The sequence below is a fragment of the Cervus canadensis genome, chromosome X (genome assembly GCF_019320065.1).
Source record: "Cervus canadensis isolate Bull #8, Minnesota chromosome X, ASM1932006v1, whole genome shotgun sequence".
NCBI lineage: Eukaryota > Metazoa > Chordata > Mammalia > Artiodactyla > Cervidae > Cervus > Cervus canadensis.
In genome coordinates, this window is record NC_057419.1 from 97,937,300 (window position 1) to 97,954,732 (window position 17,433).

The following is a 17,433-nucleotide window of genomic DNA, read 5'->3' on the forward strand; positions in this document are numbered from 1 at the left end:
AAACCAGGTGTCATGGCAACACAGCATTTTAAGAGAAACCTCCTTTTAAATTTGTATAGAGAAGAAAAAAATATCGCTGGTTTGTTTCCTCCTGCCGCTTAAGAGAGATAAAAATGTCTGGCACTTACAGCCTATTTCTTCCGTTTGGAGACCCCTGGCCTTCCTGCCTGTTGACCTCTCATCTCCTTGCAGTCCAAGAGACTCTCAAGAGTCTTCTCCAACACCACAGTTCAAAAGCATCAATTCTTCCGCACTCAGCTTTCTTCACAGCCCAACTCTCACATCCATACATGACCACCGGAAAAACCATAGCCTTGACTAGACGGACCTTTGTTGACAAAGTAATGTCTCTGCCATCATGGCCAACAAAAGAGTCCAAAATGCAGTACTTGGATGCAGTCTCAAAAACGACAGAATGATCTGTGTTTGTTTCCAAGGCAAACCATTCAATGTCACGGTAATCCAAGCCTATGTTCCAACCGGTAACACTGAAGAACCTGAAGCTGAACAGTTCTATGAAGACCTACAAGATCTTTTAGAAGTAACACCCAAAAAAGATGTCCTTTTTATTATAGGGACTGGAATGCAAAAGTAGGAAGTCAAGAAACACCGGGAGTAACAGGCAAATATGGCCTTGGAGTACAGAATGAAACAGGGCAAGGCTAATAGAGTTTTGCCAAGAGCATGCACTGGTCATAGCAAACACCCTCTTGCAACAACACAAGAGAAGACTCTACACATGACATCACCAGATCATCAACACCAAAATCAGATTGGCCCCTCAACAGTTTTTTAAATTGGTAGTAACAGGTAGAAGCTTGATTAACTTGTTTATTTACAAGCCTGCTACCTAGGTGACACCATGTACTTCCATTAAGAAGAACATAATGCCTGTTGTCCTTTGTGTGAGTTGGCAGTCATTGATGATCCTCACCTTCATTTACCCACTGGAGGTTGCAGAGGGGCAATTTTCAAATTCTCTCATTCAATTTTAGCTTATTACCTGAAATACTTTCGTATGGAGAAAATTTTCCTTGATCACCGTTTGCTTATCTTGAGAGAATCATATAACATATTTGCTGTGTTTTTACAACATTTAAATATCTTTTGCATCTATAGTTTACACACTTTTAATTTATATTGTTTACATGTTATATTTTTTCTTTAGTATCTGGTCATATTTTGGGGAAAAAAAGTCTTTTTCATAAATATTTTCAAGTAATTGGCATTTCTTGTTTGGCCTTACTGCTTTCTAATTCATTATTTCTACACTTATCCCCATTATCCCCTACCTTCTATTACTTAAGGTTTCATATGATATCCATTACCTAGCTTCTTGAATTTCTTGGGTGATTTAAATATTTCTTGTTTTCTAATACATCTATTTAAGGTTATATATTTTCCTTTGAGTATCATTTTGGCTCCGTTACACAAGCCATGCTATTTAACTTCATGTATATTGCTTGAAGTTTTTACAAGTTGACTAAATCACTCCATTATGTATGCTATTTGAATTTTTCAATATATGCCCCAAAACGAGTGAGTGTAAAAAATTAGTTTTGAGAAGGCTGTGAAGATGATGGTGAAAGATACTTTATTTGGGGAAAGTTTCAGAGCCCAGGGGTATTTTGTTTTATTATTATTTTTATTAATTACAGAAGAGACAAACATTTTTAACTGCTGGTGACAGAGATGGGTTTATGCCAGGAATGCAAAGGAGTTTAACACTAGAAGGTCAGTCATTATAATTGGCTGCATGTAACAGCCAAGGATTGTCCAGGAAAATAGTAGCAACTGCAAATATGTAAAATGGAGGGAACTTAATGCATGAGGTTGGTTACAAAAGTGCTAAGAAGCCAAGCAGGAGAGAATTGGGAAACCCAATTATTAGCAACACGAGGAAATCACTCACCTCTAGGATGGAAGGACAAAGAAAGGAGATCGTGTTACTGGAACTTGGGTGTTGGATTCAACAGGATTCAGAGCCAGGATGGGTCAATCTCATGGTTGAATGGCAGGAGCCATGGAGAATATGGAACCATTGAAGGACAAGCCACCTGAGGCAGAAAGTGAAGGTGAAGTCACTCAGTCATGTCCGACTCTCTGCCACCGCATGGACTGTAGCCTACCAGGTTCTTCTGTCCATGGGATTTTCCAGGCAAGAGTACTGGAGTGGGTTGCCATTTCCTCCTCCAGGAGATCTCCCTGACCCAGAGATTGAAGCCGGGTCTCCCGTATCGTAAGCAGACACTTTACTATCTGAGCCACCAGGGGAGAAGTCAGAGGAAGGAGAAAAATCTTTGACTTCTCTGTCTTCCAGGATTCTAATCTCTTGCTGGTGTCTCTGGTAAGCTGAACCAAAATGGCAGCCAACTGTTTGCTAGTTTGATTGCAGCCTGTCGGAGTCAGCTCCTGTATACACTAGAACAGAGCAAGGAGGAATGAGGGATGGATCTGGGAATGCAGGAGCCCAGGATTGCCTTATTACAATAACAGATTGAGTGAGAAAAATCAGACCTACATCGATACAGAAAAGCATCAAATAAAAATCAACATCCAGTCATCATAAAAATAAGTGTTAGTCCAAAGTATTCAACTGTGATAATGTGTTTTGGGGAGGAAGACCAGAGAGACAAAGTGCCATTCTTATCACATCATATCAAGGGTACATTCTATCAACATGATTTATCACCATTGATATTTTACATTGGTCACCTAGCTGAAGGAGTGTTTGCCAGGTTTTCTCCTCTCTTGAGCTCAGAGGCAGAAATAAGGAAGAGAGGAAGCTAGCACTTGGATCATTTCCTAAATAACCAGCCCAGAAATCACTATTAACAATGGCTAACTTGTGACACAAATTACAACCCAACAAAAAATATTAAGCCCTATTTCCTGCAGTGGAACAGAAGTCTTCCAACATGGAAAGCAATAAATGGGATCATGGTGTAAATAGAGAATATATGGGGGTTTGCGTCCAACTTAGAGGGACCCTGAATATCAGAGGAAGGGGTGTGGACCTTATTTTACATGCTAAGTGGCTTCAGTCGTGGCAGACTCTTTGCAGGCCTATGGATTGTAGTCCTCCAGGCTCCTCTGTCCATGGGATTCTCCAGGGAAGAATACTGGAGTGGGTTGCCATTTCCTTCTCTAGGAGATCTTCCCAACCCAAGGATCGAACCTGCATCTCTTATGTCTCCAGCATTGGCAGAAAGGTTTGTTTCCACTGGCAACACCTGTGAAGCTTTTTCTTTTATGGGTGGTAGAGAATTAAGCAGCAGAGTGACATGTTCACACCTGGGCTCCTCTCATCCTCCTCAGTTCCTTTTGGCTGTGGGATTTGGATCTGTTTTCTTCTATACTATCCTCACTGGGTATGAGGAAGGCTTAAATGTTCTCAGTTTGCGATGTACTTACGAATAGCTCAAAAGAAGGGCAGCATTTAAACTCCCATCTAAGAACAATCCTTTGCTCATTTTGAGATTAAAGTGTTTCAATAAGACACACATTCAGTTCACCTGTGTTCTCTTTATTCTTTCAGGTCAAACTCCATCCAGTGACTGCTCAACATCATGGCCCCAAACCCAGGAAAGCATGAAGTCTTCATGAGGAGCTGAAAACACCAGATGAGCATCCACATTGTGTATTACGGACTCCCTAAACTATGGTCATGTGCAATATTGCATTTCTATCTAAAAATACTGGAAATAGAACTGCCATGGGTAGCTTTAAAAAATCCCATTTTTCATGAAAATCTGATGACTGCTGTGAAAGAACAAAATGATGGCAAGAAAGAGCTCCTCAGAAAATGACAATCTGAGCCCATGTCCTCCAAGTGCTGGGTAACCAAAGTGGCATTTAGGAGGAAATGACCAACCAGGCACAATAGGAAGGGAATTTAGGTTTGGAGGAGTACAATATTCTGATGACTTCCAGAAGTATAAAACCCAGTCTTTCCTAAAGTATTCTCTGGCACATTTCAAGACACAGAGACCTTTGACCCTTGTAACAGGATAAACATTCTGGCCCTTCCCTGAGAGTGTATGTGTTAAATGTCAGTACACAAGAAACAAGTGCCTGCACAGTCTGAATTCCAGGCCTGGCCTTCCTGTCACTATTACACAAAAGTGAGTGTATGAAACGAGTATTTAGTAATTCTGTTTCACTTTTGCTTAAGTCAAAAGGACCTGAGACTGTGTTTGGTTAGCAAATCCACCCTTCTAGCAACAGAGAGGTCAAGACAGTAAGGTGATAGATACCTAAGCACAAAAAATAGGCCTACGACCAATGTTCATCGCAGCACTGTTTATAATAGCCAGGACATGGAAGCAACCTAGATGCCCATCAGCAGATGAATGGATAAGGAAGCTGTGCTCCATATACACCATGGAATATTACTCAGCCATTAAAAAGAATTCATTTGAATCAGTTCTAATGAGATGGATGAAACTGGAGCCCATTATACAGAGTGAAGTAAGCCAGAAAGATAAAGGCCATTACAGTATACTAACACATATATATGGAATTTAGAAAGATGGTAACGATAACCTTATATGCAAAACAGAAAAAGAGACACAGATAAACAGAACAGACTTTTGGACTCTGTGGGAGAAGGCGAGGGTGGGATGTTTCAAGAGAACAGCATCGAAACATGTATATTATCTAGGGTGAAACATATCACCAGCCCAGGCTGGATGCATGAGACAAGTGCTCGGGCCCGGTGCACTGGGAAGACCCAGAGGGATCGGGTAGAGAGGGAGGTGGGAGGGGGGATCGGAATGGGGAATACATGTAAATCCATGGCTGATTCATGCCAGTGTATGACAAAAACCACTACAATATTGTAAAGTAATTAGCCTCCAACTAATAAAAATAAATGGAAAAAAAATAAATAAAGCTCCTCATGGTTTAAAATAGTTCTGTCTCTGTTGGCTATGTAAGTGTCAGGCACCTCTCCTACAGATGTTTGCAGAGGCGTACTTGTCATTGCTCCTGTTTGTGTTTGTGGTCACGTTGACCTGTTTCATGTATTGGGAGCCAAATAAAGTTGATCCAATTAGACTGCAGGAGCTGTGAGTAAGACATTACTTAGCGAACACTTTCTGATCTCCCACTAATAGTTGTAGTACTATACAGGTTATGCATTTCATCAGGGGTGTGTTGGGTAGTTTCTGGATTTTGAGGAATTGTACAATTCTATTTAAGTTCTTGAATTTATCTACTGTACATAAATTTGTTCTTAGTATTTCCTTTTTATCCTTCCACCATCTTTAGTGTAGGGCTTGTAGAATTGTAGTGCTAGTCAGCATTTCATTTCTGATATTAGTCATTTGTCTTCTCTTTTTCAGTTTTGCTTATCTGGCTAGAGTTTTATCAATTGTGTTGATCTTTTCAATGAATCAGTTTTCTTTTTTCCCCATAATTCCTTTCCTTATTTTTGATTTTAGTTTTTTTCTTTTCCTCTTGTGTTTTGGTTTGTTTGTTTTCAGATTGCTTTGGGTAAAGTTTTCTCTTCTTTTTCTAAGTTAAGGTGCAAGCATAGATTATTGATCTATTAGTCTTTATTCTTTCTTAATCTAAACATTAAATGGTATAATTTTCCCTCTTAACACTGATTTAGCTGCATCCCATAAATTGTAATACATTGCACTTTCCTTTTAATTCATCCCAGTGCAGTTTCTACTTCCTTGAGAATCTCTCTTTGACCTATGGATGGTTGATTAATTTCTAAGTGTTTTGAGATTTTTCTTCTCCTTCCATATTGTTTGCCTTCCAGTTTCATTCTTTTCTTGTCAGAGAACAAACTCTGCATCATTTAAATTTTTTCAATTAGTTTTGATGATACAGGATGCTATCTTGGTGAATGTTTCCCATGTGCTTGAAATAAATGTGCATTTTGCTCTGGTTGATACAGTGATACTTAGATGCATAGTGTTTGTGAATCACACAGGGCCCAGCCTGCCCCTTGGGGAATGGTGCAGTTCTCCAAGCTTCTGGTATTCTGCCTCTGGTGAGAGTCCTACATGCACAGCTCAGGTCGAACTTAGGAGTTCCTACAGCTTGCTGGAATCCCTTGTTCATATTTGATCTTCTCCACTCTCTGCCCTCACTCTTTGGCTACCAGCAGGCTCTCCTTCTGGTCCTCTCACTCAGAGTGGCGGGGGTGGGTGGGTGGGTTTAGTTTCTTCACTCTGTTGTGTACTTCACTTGAATGGATTCGCCTAGATGACCAAGTGGTGAGAGAATACAAAAACAGTGCAACAGTCACTTCTCACAGAAGTTTTCTTTACAAAGAGAAATACCACCCTCCCTCAAAATTTTAGGTGTCTGCCATGCTGTTAATGAGTCTTCCACCACAGGGTTACAGATTTGGGCCTGGGGCTTTTGCTTCTACCCATGTTATAAATCCCTCAGTATATTCATGCTATTTTGCTTTATTACAGGGATCAGCAAACTTTCCCGGTAATGGCTAAATTGTAAATACCTTCGACGTTGTACGCCATATTTTCTGTGAGATAGACAGATTTTGTATTTTATGTTTTATTATATTCATAATAATTTTGTGTTTAATGTATTCATATTTAATGTTTATGATTTGTTACTTAATTGATCGATTTACGTTATTATAATATTATAATAGTAATTAGCTTATATTATATTTTAATATTTAGTCTCTACCCCGTGTTCTTTTTTTGTTAGAGGATCATTTCACATCGAGCATACCACAGTCTATGTAGCTGTCATATTTCCTTAAACTTCTCTTTGCAGTGACAGTCTCTCAGACCTCGTGGTTTTTTTTTTTTTTTTTTTTTTTGATGACCTTGACAATTTTGAGGCATCCTGATTAAGAATATTGTAGGGACTTCCCTCATGGTCCAGTAGTTGGGACTCTGTGCTTCCACCGCATGGGGTGTGGGTTTGATCCTTCGTTAGGGAACTAATATCCTGCATGCTGAGTGGCCAAAATAATTTAAAACATCCAACTAGGCTGTGGCAAACATGAGTCCCTCTTTATCCCTCACCACTTTACTCTTGAGCTCCACACAGTGCAGGACACTCTGACTGTCCACTGAGTTAAGGGTGGGGTGCACAGCTATTTGAATATCATGGTCCTTTTCTCAAATAAAAGGACAATTTCATGGACTCGTACAAGAAAGTGATGGAGTTCTAGGAAATCAATCACAACCACTCTCAGTTCAGCACAGCTTCTGCAGACATTGGTGCTTACTCATCACAGGAGCAACTGCTAACACTCGGTGGGAGACATGAAGTTACTATGTTAGAGATCATTTCTCCAGTTCCAAGAGGGGGGAAATGGGCATCCTCAAGATCTCATCTTGGAGAGCCAGTTCTCTTTGCAGCCCCTTCCATCTGGCAGGGGTTGGGAGAAAGTGTTTTATGGAGGGAGAGCGGGAAAGACCCAGGTAAGTCGAAGCAGGGGTAGAGTGGCCATTGTCCTCGCCTCTGTAAACCTGGACATTGTGTTCAAACCTAGAGTGGGGGAAATAGCCTGGGAAGCCCACAGTCAGGGCAATGTGACCTAGAACAAAGGCTCCTCTACATCAAGAAGGAAAGTCTCTGTTTATTATCTCTACAGATATTGCAACATAGATGCTCATCTCTTTGGGAGTGATTCTGGCTCCTGACTCCTGGGCGGGGAGGCCTTGGCTCTAATCCAAGGCAGGTGGGTCTCTCTTTGTATCGCTTCATTCAGATAACTGGAACCAAGAGTAATTCATCACTTTGTGAAGGATTAATCAAGTGTGTTTCAAGTTCACTTCAAAGACAGTTCAACTGATGAAAATATACAAGACCCATTACACATGAGGGCCATAGGCAGGTGCAAAATTCAGAATCGGACTTTAGGAGAGCAGAGCTCTATGGAAATACTGTTAGACAGTCTTCACCCATGTCTGCTGGTCTGTTGCATCTTGCTCTGTCATGTGGTGTTTACTAAACTTGACTGTGTGGTGGTAATCGTCAAAGCTGGGGAATGGACTCACGTTGTTCTCTATTTGCATGTGGGGGGAGAGGTGACGCTTTCTGAGTAATCGATCTTTGAACCAGGAAAGCGATTCTTAACCTGCATGTGTCCTCTAGTCCCATTAGGTATTCCTGCTGTTCAGTCAGGGAAGGTAAGGGAATTTGAAATTTAAAAAGCCTGACAGTGTACAGATGCCAACTTTAAGAAATTAGAACAAGCAGAAAAGGATTCTGATCTGCAGAATCCTTGTGGGATGTGGGAGTGTCATGTGGGATGCTGTACTGGAGCCAGAAGCGACAGTAGCTCCTAAGGGACGTTTAAAATTTCACTCACATTGTTTCTTGCTCCAATCTGGAAGTATCACATGGGTGAATGACACCACCATTGCAGTTAGGTTTACTCCACTAGAAGAGAAGCCTTGCTAGCAAGGAGGGATGGAGTTCAAGCAAAAATCTTGACATGTTGATATGATACATTTATAAATGGTGACGTCATATTAGCTACCACCTCCATTCTATCCCATTTGTGTGTGTGTGTGTGTTCAGAATGTAGAAGTTCTACTCTCTTAGCAACAGTCAAGTATTTGATGCAGAATAGAGCTATAAGCATCCTGCTGTACACTGGATTCCACAACTTGTTAGTATGATAAGTGGGGGCTAGCACCCTGTGAACAGTCTCTCCCTATTTCCCCATCCCCTAATTCTTTGTAAACACCTCTCTCTTCCCCATTTCTCTGTTTGTCCTTTGTACTTTTTAAATTTATTTTTATTGTTATTTTATTTTTGTCCTTGTTGCTCAGCATGTGGGTTTTTAGTTCTCCAACCAGGGATCAAATTCATGTTCCCGGGATTGGAAGTGCAGAGTCTTAGCCACTGGACTACCGGGGTAGTCCCAGTTTGTCCTTTATAGATTCCACATGTAAGTGATAACAAACCGTATTTATCTTTTTCAATGTCACTTATTTTACTTAGCATAATGCCCTCAAGCTCCTTTCAAGTTGTTGCAAATGGCAGAATATGTTGAATATGTCACATCTTCTTTATCCGTTCATCCACTGACGGACACTTAGATTGTATCCATATTTTGGATACTGTGAACAATGCTGTAATAAATGTAGGAGTGAAAATATCTTTTCGATATCTTATTTTCATTTCCTTTTGAATATACACTCAGATGTGGAATTGCTGGATCATATGGTAGCTTCCTTGATAGTGTTCTTTGATTCACAGTCTTTTATTCATTTATTTATTTATTTGATCAGGTCCAATTTATATATGTCTTTCTTTTTTTTTTTGCCTTTGTTTTTGGTGTCATATCCATGAAATCTTTACCACCTAAAATATTTCTAGATATATACATAAACACATGATAAGAAGTACATTTATAATTCTTTGCTCTCTCAACCAAGAGGTCCCCAGACCAATGACCCTTCACTACCAATGAGCACAATGAGTGTACAGATCGAGATTTGCCAATACCTTTTGACAATAAAAGGAACAAGGGGTTCCATGGAAAAATTGATGATTCTAGAATTGGGTCAGGAAATATGGAAAATGAGCCTGGAGCATCTTTGTAGCATGTGAAAAAAAGTACTCAAAATTTTTTCAAAAAAGGAAGCAAAATGTCCAGGGATATGACAAAGTTATTTACAAAGGCAGCTGACAGGAAGAACTCCCAATAGCCAATCTGAGAACAATTTGAAAATAAAAATATATAACGTTGTATTGGATTTTAACCCAAAGTGTAGTATAAATACCATGAGTCCATACTGAGAAAAATTAATGATTTCTTAATTACACAAACAAGGATAGACAAATCTCCCACAGAGAAAAATTCCAGTTTATGCAGACACTCCCACTTCTAGAGAGTGGAGCGTAACTCCCTACCCCTGAAGCCATGGACCATACATCGTGACTTTCTTACAAAGAGGAGAGATGGAAAGGGGACATAAAGCAATCACTTTATCGCATAGACACCTGACAAGCACTACCTCAGCCACATGATCAATGAGAGCATCACCAATGATGAATTGTACTAAGAGAATACACACTTGCTATGCTGTGATGAGAATGGGATTTTACATCTGTAATATTCCTCCCCCAAACTCGTAATCCCAGACTAGTCATGAGTAAAATATCAGATAAATCTCCCAATCAAGGGACATTGTTCAAAACATCTACTGAGTACTCCTCAAAACTGTCAAGATCATCCAAAACAAAGAACTGTTAAAGCTAAGAGGAACCCAAGGAGACATTACAACTAAATGTTAGGGTGGTTTCCTGGCCAGGATCCTGGAGCAGGTAAAACCTATAGAAATCTGAGTAAAGTGTGGGCTTTAGTTGATAATAAATAATGCATCAATACTTCCTCATTAATTGTAATAAATGTATCATATTAATGTAAGATATTAGGAATAGGGGAAACTGGGAGAGGGCATATGAGAATTCCACTATTTTCACAAATATTATTCAAATCTTAAAGGATTACAAAGGAAAAGGTCAAAATAAAGTCTATTGACAGTTTCAAAATAAAAGACACAAGGAAACTTATGGCAAAACATGCTGAGTATGTTAAAAAAGGAAATAGAAAGGAAACCAAGCACAAGCACACGGAACTTGCAAGTGTGAAACAACCCTTCCTAAATTATCTTCAGCTTTTCCTCTCCCTTAACCTCCAGTCTCATATAATACACTAACCGGGCCTCTTCCACCACAGAAACATCTCTGGATCCAATTTTTCTCAAGCCCCACAAACACTGCCCTTATCCAAACTCACAGATGTTTTCCCTGGATATGACAAGAGCCACCAATCGACGCCAGGTATAGACCTAGAACCCTGTATTGCTCAAAAACCACTTTAAGACGTCTGCCAGTGTTATTTGCCACAGATGTCTGACAAGTTCCAGGCAGGGGTCAGTGTCTTGCCAAAGAAACAAGGGTCCAGAGCAACACTTTAGCTGTGCGTATGTGTGAACGTGCTTAGTCGCTCAGTATGTTCGACTCTTTGTGACCCCACAGACTGTAGCCCACCCACGCCCTTGGGCTCCGGTCTATGGGATTTCCCAGGCAAGAATACCGGAGTGGAATGCCATTTCCTCCTCCAGAGTATCTTCCCACCCAGGGATCGAACCTGTGTCTCCCACATGGCAGGTGGATTGTTTAACACTGAGCCTCCAGGGAAGCCATGAGGAAACACAGGGACTTCTCAGAGGAGCAGAACATTCACTGAATCCTTAAGCCAGGGGAGGCGCCTGTCCAAGTGGTGATGGCCTGGACAAGATAAGCTTGGGAACAGGGTGGTGTGTTTTCACACAGAGGCGGCTGCTGAAGATGTTGGATCCTGGAAATGACCTCCAGATAAGTCGGTGGGGGCAGGGGGCAGTTTGGGCCTCCTAGCAGCCAAAGGCCTGAGGTTCTCATGTACCCAGAGCTAGATCCCATCCACACCTAACAGTCATATCCAATAAGGGGCATGAGGAGTACCTGTTATGATGGCTGTCACATGTCCATCCTGGAGTGACCCCCCGGGGCTGTGGTCCCAGCCTTGGCCTCAGAGCACAGATGTCCTCATGGAGGCCAGGGAGGCAGCTCACCTGCAGCAGCATCTCCTCCCCCCTCCCTCTCCTGACCAGCCCTGGGCAGGTCAGATGGGATCTCCAGGGGCTTGCTGCTTCCACCTCTCTGGGGCAGCCAACTCTCTTTGCAGCCTCCACCCCTGGGACCTCAGTGTCCACTCCTGCCTGGTTCCTTTCCAAATCCTCATTTGAGTCTAGAGACTCTGGCACCTAGGAGGGCATCCTGGGTACCACCCTTGCCATCTGCTAGAGCCTGTCCTCTGTTCAAACAGCCCGACTGGCTCCTAGTTGGCTCTGCGGGTGGCTGACCAGACACCCCTTTGCCTCTCATACTCAGGCTCAAAAGCCATGACCTTACAGTCACATTTAGAAGACCCTGAGTTTTCTCCAACACGTGGGATTCCACAGGGAATGGTCTGATACACCTCAGGATCATAGAGATGCACCCCATGAATCCACGGCAATGATTACTACTGACCGACCATAAGGAGAGTCAAGTCCTGCCAGCTCCACCTGTAGCACCGTGGAAGGGGATGCTGCTCTGGGACTTCTAGATAAAGATACACACATGAGGTCATCAGGACCAGGGCCTAAGCCACTCTCAGTGGGGGGCAGGTAGGACAAAACCCAAGGCCAGGTTCTGAGGGAGTGGGGGCACTGTGGGCAGCAGGGGTGTGTCAGGGGGGGGGGGGCTCGTGGCTGGGGCCCATGAGAACGATGCTCCCAACTCCAACAGGGACCTTTGACAGCTGGCTGCTGTCCTCCCGATGGAGACCGAGCAGAACCCCGAGGGGACTGACAGTGCAGCTTAGCGGGTGTGGGGGCACGCTGTGTGTTGGGGGTGCGTGGAATTCCTGTAGCCAGCACCCCGCGGGCAGCCTCTCTCAAGGGTCAGAAGTGCAGGACTTTAGTCTTTGGAAGAAAAACCTCACTCGGAGTGCTCTGTGTCTTAGTGTTGTCCTGACTTGAGGATTAACTCCCAGGTGCCTGTGTCCCTTCAAAACAAATGGTCATGACAAAAATGCTTCTTCTCAAAGTTCACTGATCATGGGTCATGGCATCACCCTTCCTAAGTGAAGAGGCCTGGCAGGCTCATGTCCCCATGTGTGCAGGGAGAGAGGAAGACAAGAGGTGGTGGAGCACCTAACATCTCTCCAATTCCACACTGCCTAACAGATGCTCAACAAAGAGCAGCAGTTAGAATTTATAATGACAAAATCTAAAAAAAAAAAAAAAAGACAAAATCTCCTATGTTTTGGGGAAGAGAGTCTGAGCAGATCACATGGGTCTTGAAATTCTCCACCTTTTCCAAGTGTCCATTGACTATGTGGCAGTGACCACATGTGTGGCCAGAATCACATCTCCTGTTCCCGTTGTTCTCTGGCACTCAGCAGGGAGAGCTACCCCTTAGAGCTGCCCCTTCAGCCCCTTGCACCCACACGCACACCACACTGCAGTGACCTCACCACCTCCTTAGGCCCAGAACTCGCTCCTGTCATTTGATGCCAGGCACAGTCTTAGCCTGTGAGTCTCTGCTGTCTCCACACTTCTGAACCTGCGTGAACCCGGGGACGCTGGTGGATGTTGCATCTTTCCTGGCTAGCACTTATTTCTCGTGTTATTCGGATCTCAGACTCTGTCCTCTCTCCTCTGGAAATAGTTTTGTTTTCAAGACACCTCATAGGATTGGCAGCTCAATAGGAAACGGAATAGAAAACCAGTCAAAATTGCTGTTCTGTGTGTTTTCCTCCTAGAGGTTATATTATTCAATTTGGCTGTTAGTGTGTGTTTGAGGGGGTGGGAAACAGTGTCTTTCCTGGCTGGGAATCAAAGTTCCCAGGATCCAGTCAGCCAGCAGGATTTCTCCATGTTCACTCATTTCACCCCTCTGAAATCTAGACCATGCTCACAAGTGGCCAAAATAAAGTCCAGATGACCAAGTAAATGCTCATTTCAATATATTGGTAATCAGCTTTCCCAGGACAGAGAGAAGAGGGCCAACCCAGGGAATACTTGGCCATACTTCAAAGCAACATTCACATTTCTCCAGGATTCTGTGCAGATGGTGGGGCAGTGGTAGAAAACACCTCCTTTGCCCCTGTGGTTAACAGCAATGCAACAACTGTCAGGACCCCTTCCTCCCCACCCCAGAAAGAGATCTGTGTTTTATCCAAGATGCAAAAGAACACCTCACACCAACGATTCATTTCAGACTTTCCTGTCACCCCCAAGATACACTGTCGGCAGGTCTGAGGGATGCCATCATGCAGCCTCATCACGATGACCTCCCACAGAAGGAACCCAGCTTCCCAAAGCCCCAGAACACCCTGGCTCAGACACTGACATTCCAGTGCTCCTCCTGGAGCCTCACTGCCCCGCCCCATGCTGCCTTGTTTAGTGGGACTAGACGACTTCTCTCCACCTTCTTTGTGTGACTAGGGCTACTAGAGCATCGCTCTAGGTGTGGGGGTGTCCTGCTTCTCCTAGTGTCCCCACTGCAAACCCAGCCTTTCACGGAGCAGAGGCTCCGTAAAGGTCTTTGGAATACATGAGCCAGTGAGCAGGGGGCTCAATTAATTATCTGCTACTTCCTTAAATAACCCAGGCAAATCCAAATGCACAAGAGATAATTTAGTTTTTGAAAATGACACACAAGAAGGACAGAAGCATGAATTCTCTACAATTATTTTTATCATCTAGTTCGTCCCCCATCAATGTTACTGCTAAGTAAGCTCACTTTTCCAAAACAGTTCTAATTCCAATTCCACTCCATTCTGTTCAGGACCACAAAACACAATGGAAGAGTTTCCACTATCTTTTACAAAACAGCAAAACCGTTGTTCATGAATTGGATAAGCACAAACACACTGTGATCAGCATCATTCATGAAGCTAAGACACTGAAGTTTATTTAGTCTTCTATGAAAACAAGCAAAGTTTGAAATTTTTCTAAGGAAAACAGGTGAACCTCCAAGTCATCATAGAGAACAGGAACCCAAAGATGCTATACACTGGTTCCCCAAAGTGCCCCAGGGCCTCACTACTGAGAAGGCTGACCGCTCCGTCTTCAATCCCAGAGGGAAGGATCACCTGGATCCTGCTCTGGCTCAGGCAGCCTCATCCTCCTCCCTTGCAGCCTCTACAGGCAGGGGTGGGAAGGCCCTCGAAGCCCTTTCTTTGACCCTGAGCAGAAATGCCATGACTTCCCGTTTGCTGGTCTCTGCATAGGCCCGGGGACCCCACAGGAATTCATAGCGAGCAGGGTAGCTGTAAGGCACCTGCCGGTACTCCAGGTATCCCTGCTGCGCCCACACGTGTGTCAGAAGTGTCCTGGGCTCCCCAAAGACACAGTGCACACTCCCAACACACACACCCAATCTGCTGAGTGCTCCCCAGACCTTCTCCTCAGGGGCGCGGTCTCCATTCCTCATGATCAGGCTGAGGATCAGCACCAGGAGGCCGGCCTTGGGCATGCTCTGCCCACCGCTCAGCATCACATCACAGGTGAGGCCCAGGTTGGGGACCATGATGTAGATGTGCTCCCTGGGGTCCACCTCCTTCACCTCCACACCACAGACCAGCTCCAGGCACTGTGAGGCTTGGCTGAAGACCACCGGGAAGTGCTCCTGGTTATCCCTGAGGACCTTCTTCAGTATTTCTGCTGGGAGGTCAGCTCCTTGGCTAGATACTTGAAGAGCAGGAACTTTATTAGGTTAGCTTTCATCTCCTTCAGAGCCTCCTGGGGCAAGGACTCCCCAGTGGCTACGGAGGACACTGTGAGGGAGGAGGCCGAGGCGGATGCAGCCACCCCTGCCTCAGCCCCCAAGAGCTGCACATTCACTGGGCACTGGGCCTCGCCAGGGTCCTAAAAGTCTTCCTCGGGCTTGCTCAGCTCACTCATCTCGACCACGAGCACGATGCCTGGGATCAAACCACAGACAGGAGTGGGGCAGGGGAATAGATGGGGATCACAGGCCAGACTAGGGGAGAGAGGGGCTGTGAATGGCCTCAGCTGAGATCCACACCCTGGGCGGTCTCACACAGGCCACTTACAGGTCTCCTTTTGAGGGGTGCTCTCAGACCTCACAGGGGCAAGCCTCCAGGGCAGCCAGTCCGCTGGCTACCTGAAAGAGGAAGTGAGGTGTCTCCCCATGGTGCAGTCAGCACAGTCTGAGATTTCCAGGGCTGACAAGGTGGGGGATTAGGCCCTTGTGGGGTCCCCTCTGTTCTGGGATGGGGAGCTCCTGGTGCACACTCAGGGCACCCTCCTCACCTTGACTCCTGGGACTGCCTGGACCACCTCTGCCCTCTGACCTCAGGACTGGAGCCTCAGTCCTCTGCCTTCCTCTCCTGGTTCCTGGAGCTCCTGTGAAAGAAAGGGAGGGGGCAGCTCTGCGGTATCCTGTGGCACAGCCCTGAGCCTTCCATGACAGTACGAGGGGTAGACTCTGTGAGGTCCCCCAAGTTGTGTGGTAGGAGGTCCCCTCAGGGCTCCCTTGTAGTGCTCACCTTTCCCCTAGCACGACCTGGTCCCTCCCCTCTGGGGACCTGCATGGAAATTCTGAACAAGGTCCGAGCCTGAACAGAAAGCGCTGAGGGGCTCCACATGCAGCCACACCTACCCAGGGTTTCCTGTGGGTCCTAGGCTGGGGAGATGCTCAGTCCTCAACTCCTCCTCACGTCCTGCCTTGGCCTCCCAGCACTGACCACAGGGGCGGGGGTCTCCTCAGTCCTCCCTCGGGTTTGGGGAGTCCAGCCTCTGCCGACCTGAAGTCTCCACCCTCCGCCGGAAAAACCTCACCTCCGAAGGTCCCTAAGCCAGAGGCCAAGAAACTGCTCACCCCGCTCTACGGCCTCCAAGAGTCCACATAAGGGCCAGGATCCCTGCCTCCCTGTTGGGGTCTTTCTGCCTCCTTCCATCGTCGCATGCAGCCTGGACTCCAGGCAGGACCGGGGACTGTCCCGTCCGCCATTTTGAGACCGTGCCGCTTTCACGAGATCCCCAGTCTCTGAGAACAGCATGTGAGGAAGGCAGACAGGCAGTGTGCTCTTCTTACCCAAAGCTCTCCCAGGGCCGACTACAGGGGCGGGGATCTGTGGGGTTCCGTCGGTCCTCACGCAGGGTCCCCTCAGCCCTCCTTCAGGCACCTCACCTCGCCTCCGAGCAGGACCTGGGATTCTCGGCTCTCCCCACCTGAAGCCCCGCCCCTTACACCAGGGCCCGGTCTCTCCAAGACCCGGATGTCAGGAAGTCAGACCATGCCCGCTGCACTCATTCTACCCCCACGGTTGCCCTGGACTGACAACAAAAACGAGCTTCTCTGAGGTGTCCTGTGATTGGGGTCCAGGGTCCTCTAGTTCTCCTCCTCAGGGTCCTCAACCTGACACCCCGCCGGACCTGGGAATTGGACCACCTGAGGCCCCACCCCATATGCAAGGTACCCAGTCTGAGACTCGGATGTCAGGAAGCCAGCCCCCATACCAGGTCCCCAGTCTGAGATCCGGATGTGAGGAAGTGAGACCACGCACGTTGGGCTCATCCTACCCCACGGCCGCCAGGGACCAACAGCAGGTACAGGCTTCTCTGAGGTCTCTTTTGATTGAGGTCAGGGTCCCCTCAGTCCTCCCTCAGAGTCCCCAAATTGAAACTCCGCAGGAGCTGGGCTTCTTCCCTCTGCTCACCTGAGGACACGCCCCCTCTCCCAGGTCCCCAGTTTCTCTGAGACCTGGATGCCAGGTAATGCAGCATGAGCTCATCCACCCTCTGTGCTCCCTGAGCCTTGATGTGAGGGTCCCACCTCTGGTCAACACAGGGGGCATCCCCGGATCTGCCAGGGCTCAAGATGAGGTCCCTGAGGGAGATTATAAGGAACCCCACA

The 17,433-nt window shown here is 45.6% G+C and overlaps 1 protein-coding gene across 1 annotated transcript; it reads right to left on the minus strand.

The window, feature by feature from the left end:
- Positions 1-14,441: 14,441 nt before the first annotated feature.
- On the minus strand, positions 14,442-17,094 carry LOC122435665 (melanoma-associated antigen 10-like). Its single transcript, XM_043459807.1, has 4 exons — positions 16,997-17,094; positions 16,612-16,748; positions 15,828-15,920; positions 14,442-15,242 (listed from the first exon to the last, which is right to left on the minus strand). The coding sequence occupies exons 1-4, from the start codon at positions 17,092-17,094 to the stop codon at positions 14,662-14,664; spliced, it is 909 nt and encodes a 302-aa protein (XP_043315742.1). The 3' UTR covers positions 14,442-14,661.
- Positions 17,095-17,433: the final 339 nt, after the last annotated feature.

What these genes read in the sequence shown, in the direction of transcription:
- LOC122435665 (XM_043459807.1), bottom strand. Translation starts at nt 17,094, where the DNA reads ATGAGCCCAACGTGCGTGGTCTCACTTCCTCACATCCGGATCTCAGAC. An exon ending in ACATCCGAGTCTCAGACTGG is followed by an intron (nt 16,749 to 16,996) that starts GTACCTTGCATA and finishes GCGGGGCTTCAG; the next exon opens with GTGGGGAGAGCCGAGAATCC. An exon ending in AGGCAGTCCCAGGAGTCAAG is followed by an intron (nt 15,243 to 15,827) that starts GTGAGGAGGGTG and finishes CTGCTCTTCAAG; the next exon opens with TATCTAGCCAAGGAGCTGAC.